We start from the raw sequence: 9,762 nt of genomic DNA, 5'->3' as shown, positions 1-9,762 counted from the left end.
AACCGGCCCTCCATACAGTTTCCAAAACCCGATGTGACCCTCAGGCCAAAAAGTTTGCCCGCCCCTGGTCTAGACAGACCAATTAATGCACAACATGTTAGTGCTCAGTAGAGTACTTTATTTCAGTGTGTAGACAAGCCCAAAGTCTTCTTGTTCTGATGTTAAATACTTCTAGAACAGCATGTTTTAAAAGAATAATTTTGCTGTTGATAGACAGTGGTATTACGCCACCACACTGAAGACCCAAACTCCGCAGTGACGTTAGGTTTTTTAGCCCTTGAGTTACTGAAGTGAAAGGACAAGATGCTGATTACATTTAATTCTGGTGAAAATATGGAGTAACTCCATGTACTTCAATGGAGTTGGTCCAGATTTATAGTTGTGATATCGAGATCAGAATCTGGGCCATGTTGTGGAGTGGATAGGTGATTGGCTCTGTCTTTAGTGGGAGGAAGTAGAGAAAATGACATTATTATTACTATATATTTGTATAACTGTGGCACCTTATGTCTTCTCCATACAGTAACTCCTCGCTTAACGCTGTAGTTATGTTCCTGGAAAATGCGAGTTTAAGCGAAACTATGTTAAGCAAATCCAATTTCCTTGTAAGAATTAATGTAAATAGGGGGGTTAGGTTCTAGGGAAATTTTTTTCACCAGACAAAAGACTATTATTTACACACACACACACACACACACGCACACAATAAGTTTTAAACAAACAATTTAATACTATACACAGCAATGATGATCGTGAAGATTGGTTGAGGTGGTGAAGTCAGAGGGTGGAAGAGGATGGGATATTTTCCAGGGAATGCCTTACTGCTAAATGATGAACTAGCACTCCACTGAGCCCTCAAGGGTTAACACATTGTTGTTAGTGTAGCCTCACACTCTACAAGGCAGCACAAATGGAGGGAGGGGAGACAGCATGGCAGACAAAAGACAGAGACACACACTGTGTGTGTGTGTGTGTGAGAGAGATGTGCATTTCCCCTTTAAGTACACTGACCCCACTCTAAGTAGATCAGCAAGTAGATCAGCAAGTTGAGATGCAGCTTCTGCCAGCGATCTCCCTCTGTCCTGAACCCTGTCGTGTCCCCCACCCCGCTTTATAGAGATGGGGTAAGTGGGGGACAGGAGCAAGGGGGAGGGGACATCCTGACATTAACACACACACACATACACACACCCTGCACAGCAAGCAGGAGGCTCCCGGGAGCAGCTCCAAGGCAGAGGCAGGAGCAGCACATGGCAGTGGGAGGAGGGACAGCTGAACTGCCAGCAATTGATAGCCTGCTGGGCGGCTGCCGCACAGGGATCCTAGGGGAGCTGATAGGGGGGCTGCATGTCCATTCTGGTTCCAAGCCCCCACCAGCTAGCTGCAATGGGCTGCTCTTTCTGCAAGCAATGGACAAAGCAGGTGGCTGCCAGACAACGTTATAAGGGAGCATTACACAACTTTAAATGAGCGTGTTCTCTAATTGATCAGCAATGTAACAACGAAACAACGTTAAACAAGACGACTTTAAGTGAGGAGTTACTGTACTATATAGTTAATGGAGCACAATTTAAAGGTAGCCTCCGAGGAAGTCCTGCGTTCTACCAGAGAAAGTACCATGAAGCTAGGAAAAGATGAGCTACAGACTTTTTATTTGTATAATAAACAGTAGCATCCAGAAGCTCTAACCAGAAGTGGCCCCTTTATGGTTGGCAATCAGAAATAACCCCGCTGTGCTAGGCACAACACGGACACATAAGAATACACACATTTCCTGCCCCAATCAACTTAACAGTATACGGGGAAAGGCAGTAGCTCCCATGAGAAGCACATCAGGTTGGCCCACATTCTTGACAGCTGTGAAAATCTCTACTAACAAAGTTCAATAGATCTTTTTTTAAATTAAGCTTTAAAAGTTTTAATTAAATCTCCAATGTTTCCAATTTGTTAGAGAATGGAAAGATTGCTGAAATACGAAAGAAGCTAGAAGAGGAAGAATTACAAAAAGATAAGATGCACAGGGATGTAAAGAAACACTATAGTGCTATTTCAGTCAGCTGCACTACATCTGTAATCAAGGAGTCAAGTTTTAGAACTACAGTCAAGAAGACATACAGTACAGTTTGCTCTGCTATCTAGTGATTTTGAATCTAGAGAGTTCAGCAATGATGAATGCCTCCAAATTATTGGCCATATATCTTTCTGATATTTCCTATGAAGATGATACCAAAACGTCAAAGGACAGCACTATCACAAATACTTGTTCAATAATATAAAAACTTCAAAATTAAAGAAGAAATGAACTATGCTTGATGTCTGTGGACTCGGAAAACACCAAAACTGCCATATCAATTAAAATATATAAATACTAGGAGGCCCTGTCCTACAGTAACTTTACTCAGGCAAAGCCTCTATTGATCTCAATGGTTATTTTGCCTAAGTAAGGACTGAAAGACCTGGCCAATACATTACTTTTCATTTTCATACTATTAAATGTTGAAAAACGTCATGTTCAGTCTGAATTTTATTTACTTTTTCTTTTCTTTTCTTTTGGCTATTACTCAGTGAATAACAAAGTAGTAGGATAGCCCAAGAATACTTTTGGTACTAAAATGAGTTACTAATACATGTTAACATAAAAACATTATCTTCATGTAACAATTTTGTACATCTAAATGTTCAAGTTGGATACCTTGTGGATTTTTGTAATAATTTAGCTTTGATACACTTACAAACTGTTCTGAATACCTGGGAGCTTATGGAGACAAGGTGGGTGAGGAAATAATCTTTTATTGGACCAGCTTCTGTTGGTGAGAGAGACAAGCTTTCTGTGTGGTTCGAAAGCTTGTCTCTCTCATCAGCAGAAGTTGGTCTAATAAAAAATATTACCTTACCCGCTTTGTCTCTCATAGTCTGGGACTGACCTGGCTACACTGCATTGGACCTTATACCAATTCCAGGTGAATTATGTTAAGAAGGGGTTAAAGTTTGTGTGGTCTTAGGTTATAAGAAACTGATTTTTTAAGACACAACAGATTTTTTTCAGTTTTTTTCCCTTAATGGAAGTGAAGCCAAACTGCCCTTAAGAAAGATAACAGCACCTTATGCTGTCAAGAGGCAGAAAGAGAAGCACTGTGAAGTGCAGATGAATGGAGATGGTGGCCATGTTTGCTATGACAGGTTGCGGCTTCAGTCCCTTTTGTAAACAATGGGAGATGGTGTCTATTTTGAGAAGGCCATCTTAACAGAAGGCGTATTCTTTTGAAGAAGACAATCCAAATACAGTAATGCATTTTGGCTTGGTTAAGATGAACATCAATCTTTATTCTTTCTAAAGGGAAACCATACCTTTACTTTAGGCAATATTTTATCTCTGATTAATAAATATTGATGTTCATCTCAGAAGTGGTAATTGCTACTTATTGGTGCCACCATCATAACATTTATATAAAAACTTAAAATCTAAAATACTTTTTGGTATGTATATTTGATGTATAAACCTCTCCAACAATACGAATAAACTATAAAATTTGTATTAATATAGTTTAATTTCACACTTTAAACATATATTTGTACATAAGGTATGTATTTATTTTGTTTACATATTTATAAAATACAGTCTCAACTAGGATACAATTAAAATCTGGGTTTGCCTTATTTGACTGAATTCTATCTTCCAGAAAACTTCTATTTATTTCAAATGCCCTTTAATCATTGAATTGTTACAGTTTACAAAATCCAAGAAGTGTAATCTTTATCCCACTGTTCAAAGCTAATATATCAAGTGTGTAGTCTTGTAGTTCATTACATTTAGTGATCTGAAATTTAAGTGAAACAAAGTTTCCATTAGATGTGCCAATCACAAGTATATTAGATCTAAAGACAACTTTTGCTAAAACAAAACAAACTGTGGCTCCAGTTCTGCAGCAGGATTCACAAGCATGGATCCCTGCACCTATGGAAACTCCCATTAATTTCAATAAGGCTCTGAACAAATGCAGGAATCCATGCTAGCAAATTCAGTTGTAGGATCATGGTCTAAATATCAGAGCATTAGCTTTTCAGGGAAAAAACAAGGACTTGTAAAGCAATGTGAAAGGGGATATTTTGATAAAACATTGTTCATTGCATTTCTTAATGTTTATGAGCTATGATTTTCACAGAATAAGTTTGGAATCACAATTACCTCCCAAAACTCAAGAGAATAGTATGAGAAAATAAATTAAACTGCGTTCTTTAGATTTCTTTAGGATGGAATACATGGGAGATAATTTGAAATCCTATATTCCATTTCTCTCTCTAGTGCTTATGTCAGATTTAATAGTTCTTTTTGTCTATTATTTCCAACAAGCCCATTCTGCCTGCGTCTGGCTGCAATGAATGGCACTTTACTACCAGTTACCCATCTTTAAAGTTTGAGGCCTAGTCTAAACATGTTTTTTTGTTCCAGAATAACTATTTCAAATAGAGGTGTAACTTTTTACTGAAATAGTTATATTGGTAGAACCCCTAGTGTGGACACAGTTATACCAGTACAAAGGTGCCTTATAACAGCTTATCTTATGGAAAGGGGATTAAGATATACTGGTATAGGGCACCTTTATCTAGTATAACTGCATCCCCAGTGGAAAAGGATGTGTACCACTTTAAAACAGTTCAACTTTGTGTCTAGACAGCCCTTTAGTTTCAATAATTAATAAAGGTTAATGTGGAGCATCAAGCAGCTTCTGGTTTAGTCTTATAGGTATAAATAAAAACTTAAAACTGACTCTGCAATGCAACAGGACGGCTCACCTACAGCATCTGGGCGTGGTGGGAAAAGGAGGGCAATTAGAAGAACATATGGTGGCGGACAGGATGGGGAAGTATATTATATACTTTCAACATGAAGATTAAAAAAAGATCTAAATCACAAATGTAAAACACATTCCTATATGTCAAATTTTCAAGAATATGCAGCTAACCTGGAGTCAATGTTTCGCACTACACAAGTGTGTATGCAAAAATCATATCTGCATGTATAGTTAATTAATCTGTATGCAAATATTTGGAGCCTGCTCTTGAAAATGTTTTGCTAAGAGAATCTAAAGAAAACAATCTAATTTTTTATTTACTGTGACTTCTCAAGTTTTGACAAATGAAAACTGAGACCAAATATATTCTAAATATAAACAACATAACACAAAAACTTTAAGAAATGGACTGTATATAAACCTATGCTAAAAGAATGTTAATGTTGGAAAGGAAAGGACTCAGACATTAGCAACTATCAGACTCCCAATTTAAATACCATCCTCCAGGCTGTACTGGCTTTGATTAGCCGTTATTACAGGTTTTATGTTGGCCACTAGAGGGAGTCAATTTTATTTCACATATACAATAGAAACAAAAAAGTTAGTTTTATTTTTAATAAAGATATGCTCCTGGTTCTTTGTACATTGTAGTAAGGGCATAGGGTATCAAAAGAATCAGAACACAGCAGGTCAAAGATATCACATCATGCAGCTTCTTAAGGTCAATAGGTATATATTTCATTCTAAATTAATCTGAATATACAAAAGAGTAGGAACAATTTCAGAAAATTATTTCATCTATACGTTTCTTATCCTTTTGTCATTAACTAATTGTTCAGAAGGGAAAGAAACTCTACTGACTTTAATTTTTAATTTATTAAAAAAATTCTTACTACTGTATTTTATAAACTATAAACATGAAATATCAAAGTAAACGTCAAGTGCTTACCTTGCAACATTTAAAGCCATTATACTTGTAGAGGGTCTGCTTTTTGATCCAGGAGGAGGATGAAAAATCCGTCCTTCTTTATTAGTTGTGATGAGCTTAGAATATTTAACCACATAGGGCTCAGCAGAATGGGAAGGATAAGGATCAAATGTTCCTGCTTTCATGCCCCCTGACTGGAAAAGAAAAGGAAAGTGTCAAAGTGCTAATTTACAATATAATTGCTTTAACTATATTTTTCCATACAAAGGTAACCCAGAACACTGCATGAAAAATCACCTCACATTATGTACGTATCAGAAAACCACATACCACGTGTATTTAAAGTCAACAGGAAACTGTTAGGAACATTTAAATAATTACATTGGTGAATATTTGATTTGACAAATTATTTTGTATGTATCCTGGATTATGAGGAAAGAATCTTAAAAATATTAGGGTATTGTAAAAAAAAAAAATTAAATGTAGGATTTTATTGTGGCAAAAAAAGAAACCGATGAAGATCACCACTGGTTCCCATCAGTACAGCTCCACTGCTGGTACCACTCTGGCAGGATTCAAGCATTATTATCAGCATGTTGCCTAACCATGCCCAGAGCACTATGCATATGGTGGTAGAAACACCATTGGCTAGTCTCTACCAACCCTCCCACTAGAACAGCAGTGACAAGGGTGTGGAAGGGGTGTTACCACCTGCATCCTCGTGCTCTCAGATTTGGGGGCCCTGCACGGTTCTGAGTCCTCCAGAGGAGTGCTAGGTGGAGAAGTTACCTTATTTTATTCCTACTGTTATGAACTGGGTGAAACCTTGTTCCTGGTGAGTCAAAAGCTCATTCAGATTGATAGGTGTGAACTCACCCTTCAATTAACGTAACTGTAGGCGTAAACCACCACCCAAGACAAAAGGTGTGTTTGAACCTGCCCAGAAGCTTTTGGCTGAGTATTGTTTGAGTAGAGGGTGTGTGTGAAGAGAGCGCACATAGAAATAAAGGACAGACAAGAACACAGAGAGAGGGAAAGGCAAGAAAGCCAATCAGGAGTCTGTAAGCACAGCACGATTCTAGAACAAGCTAGAGAGTGAGCTTTGGGTCTGGGGTTAGCTTGGAGGCTGTAAGCTAAGAAACTGTTCCTTTTGTTCTTGGTTCCTTCTGTGTTCAGAGACACAGGATTTTGTTCATTCCTTGTAAATAAACGAGAGTGTATCAAGGAAAATACCAGAATCCCATCAATTTTTACTTCCAACTGGAACATCACCAAGGCCTTAAACTCTGACTAGCTGCTGTGGTCTAAAACAGGCAACTCTACATATACATTTGATTAACTAAATTTTAACAATTGCTCTGTGCTGATTTTAAAGATAAGCTGTTTTCAAGTTATTTAGAATATGGTTATATGACAAAGTGACTCACCAGCCAGTGCGTCACCTTGTGGCTGAGTGCAGCGCTGTCAGGGTTTTCCTTTCTCAAACCTTGCTGATCCCGCCATTCAGATCTGTTAGGGTCGTCCTTAGTCTGGCGACTTAGCCCTCCAGCCAGGTCACTTTTTAGCCTCCCGCTTTCGGGGGTAAGTCAGAGTTCAGTCCAATAACAGTACAACTCTAAGCCCACTAGGCCTTACAACCCTTGTCCAGGGGCTTCACCAGGATTTTCATTGGTTGTCTAGGGGAACCCAATCCCAACCTCTACCCTGGGTTCCCGGCACAATTTCAGGGACAGCATTCTGGTCACCTTTTTTTTCTGCTTCGGCAGTTGCGCTCTCGGAGGTTTTTTGGGTTTTTTTGTTTTTTTTGCTTGGGGCAGCAAAAAGCCTAGAGCTGGCCCTGTTCAGACCTCTCCTGCTTATTCCCTGGGCTTCTTCCTACTGTGGCCTGCCTTTTTGCCTTTTTCTCCAGTCCTCTTAAGACCTCAAAGGAAAGGTAACAGAAGAAAGTCACAACACAAAAATAGTTCAAATGTGACCCAAGCTCCTTGCTTTTAGGAGATACCTGACAAGCCATAGCCTGGCTCAGTATCCTCAAGGCTCTTGTTCAATGTTCTTGGGAAGCCTCTGCCAGCTTCATCTTTTGCAGTGCTCCTTCCTAGGAGCTAGTGAGGAGAGCTCTGTCCAAGGGGCATCTCCCTTCTAAGGCTCTTCCTCCGAGACTGGAATGCCTCGCTGGTGCCTGAGGCTCAGTCTATACTTAAAATTTAGAAAAAAATCCACACTCCTGAATGCCACAACGATGCTGGCCTAACCCTCCAGTGTGGATGTGACTAGGCTGACAGCAAGTTACTACAGCAATGGGAGAATCCCTTTTGTTCCTGTAGTAACTTCCGTAGCTATGGCACTGTAACCCCTGTAGAGTACACAAGCCCTGAGCCCAAAGCTATTTTTAACCCCTTTTTTCCTGGTGCAGGATATGTACACCCCATCACAGGTTATTTATAGTTTCTGATTTTGTATAGAATCAAACTAGATTTCATTGCTTTGTAAATTACAATCACAACTGACAAAGAAAACTCAGTCATACTTTTCGTATTTCTGACATAAGAGAACTTTTGCAACAAAAGACCACGAGGTTGCATTTTACAATTAAAATTCAAAATGATCTGGACAAACTGGAGAAATGGTCTGAAGTAAACAGGATGAAGTTCAATAATGACAAATGCAAAGTGCTCCACTTAGGAAAGAACAATCAATTCCACACATACAAAATGGAAAATGACTGCCTAGGAAGAAGTACTGTGGAAAGGGATCTGGGGATTGTAGTTGATCACAAACTAAATATGAGTCAACAGTGTAACACTGTTGCAAAAAAAGCAAGCAAGATTCTGAGATTTATTAGCAGGAGTGTTGTAAGCAAAACACGAGAAGTAATTCTTCTACTCTCCTACGTGTTGATAAGGCCTCAGCTGGACTATTTTGTCCAGTTCTGGGTGACACATTTCAGGAAGGATGTAGACAAATTGGAGAAAGTCCAGAGAGGAGCAACAAAAATTATTAAAGGTCTAGAAAACGTGACCTATCAGGACAGACAGAAAAAAATGGGTTGTTTACTCTGGAGAAGAGAAGACTGGGGGGGGTCATAAGAGTTTTCAAGTACTTTACAAGGGAGAAAAATTGTTCTCGTTAACCTCTGAAGATAGGACAAGAAGCAATGGGCTTAAATTGCAGCAAAAGAAGTTTAGGTTGGACATTAGGAAAAACTTACTGTCAGGGTAGTTAAGCACTGGAACAAATTGCCTAGAGAGGTTGTAGAATCTGTCGTCGGATGTTTTTAAGGACAGGTTAGACAAATACTTGTCAGGAATGTTCTAGTTATTACTTAGTCCTGCCTTGAGTGCAGGGAACTGGACTAGATGACCTATTGAGGTTTCTTCCAGCCCTACAATTCTATGATTCACTTCTATGATGGATTTTAGAGGGTTTATTTTACAGCAGGTGTCATAAAACAAAATAACACTCTCGACATATTCAGGTTCAGCTGAAGAAGCATCAGGCTTTATTCTGAGAAAAGTACCTATTGAGGTACAGAGCCAGGAAGCCATTGCATTGAGCAGATATGGACTGGCACTCACTGAGTTCTCAGATAGCCAGTGTAGGGGGCTTCAGGTGGGCAATGACCAATAGGGCATTACTTATGCTCACTTAACTAGAAGTGCTGCACAGGTTGCATGAGTTCCTTACAGTAGGAAGAAGCACTAAGACTTTTTAATACTTACTTCTGCATCAGAGCTAAAATAGCTCATTTGTTCATTAATACTGTATAGCAGTGGTCACCAACCGGTCGATCGTGATCGACTGGTTGATCCTAGAGGATCTCCTGCACCCAACATTGTGTCCCAGCCTGAACCCCCTGCCAGAGCCAGTGCTCCGTACCCCCTCCCGCACCTCTGCCCCAACCTGTCCCCCCTCCCTGAGCCAGCATCCTATTCCCCCTCTTGCACATCCCAGCCCAGAGCCCCCTCCTGCACCCAAACACCCTCCCAGAGCTTGCACCTCATATCCCCTCCTGCACCTCAACCCCTTGCCCCAGGCTCAGTC

At 39.6% G+C, this 9,762-nt stretch overlaps 2 protein-coding genes across 13 annotated transcripts in view; one reads left to right on the top strand and one right to left on the bottom strand.

Annotated features, from left to right (window-relative positions):
* CCDC110 (coiled-coil domain containing 110) overlaps positions 1 to 2,139 on the top strand; it is an 18,116-nt gene extending 15,977 nt beyond the window's left edge. For all 4 annotated transcript variants that reach the window (XM_032800349.2, XM_075066407.1, XM_032800348.2 and 1 more), the window contains one exon: positions 1,952 to 2,139. In XM_032800349.2, coding sequence (XP_032656240.1) covers positions 1,952 to 2,139 — 188 coding nt within the window. The remainder of the gene's footprint in view (positions 1 to 1,951) is intronic.
* Positions 1 to 9,762, bottom strand: part of CFAP96 (cilia and flagella associated protein 96) — a 68,362-nt gene that overhangs the window by 43,263 nt on the left and 15,337 nt on the right. For 5 of the 9 annotated variants that reach the window (XM_032800377.2, XM_032800373.2, XM_032800372.2 and 2 more), the window contains 2 exons: positions 5,743 to 5,915; positions 3,172 to 3,818 (listed from right to left, as the gene is read on the bottom strand). In XM_032800377.2, coding sequence (XP_032656268.1) covers positions 3,773 to 3,818; positions 5,743 to 5,915 — 219 coding nt within the window. In that variant the 3' untranslated portion in view covers positions 3,172 to 3,772. The other 4 variants (XM_075066415.1, XM_032800375.2, XM_032800379.2 and 1 more) reach the window with 3 other exon arrangements.

The sequence above is a fragment of the Chelonoidis abingdonii genome, chromosome 5, assembly GCF_003597395.2.
Source record: "Chelonoidis abingdonii isolate Lonesome George chromosome 5, CheloAbing_2.0, whole genome shotgun sequence".
Classification (NCBI taxonomy): domain Eukaryota; kingdom Metazoa; phylum Chordata; order Testudines; family Testudinidae; genus Chelonoidis; species Chelonoidis abingdonii.
This window is presented reverse-complemented; position numbering and strand designations above follow the sequence as displayed.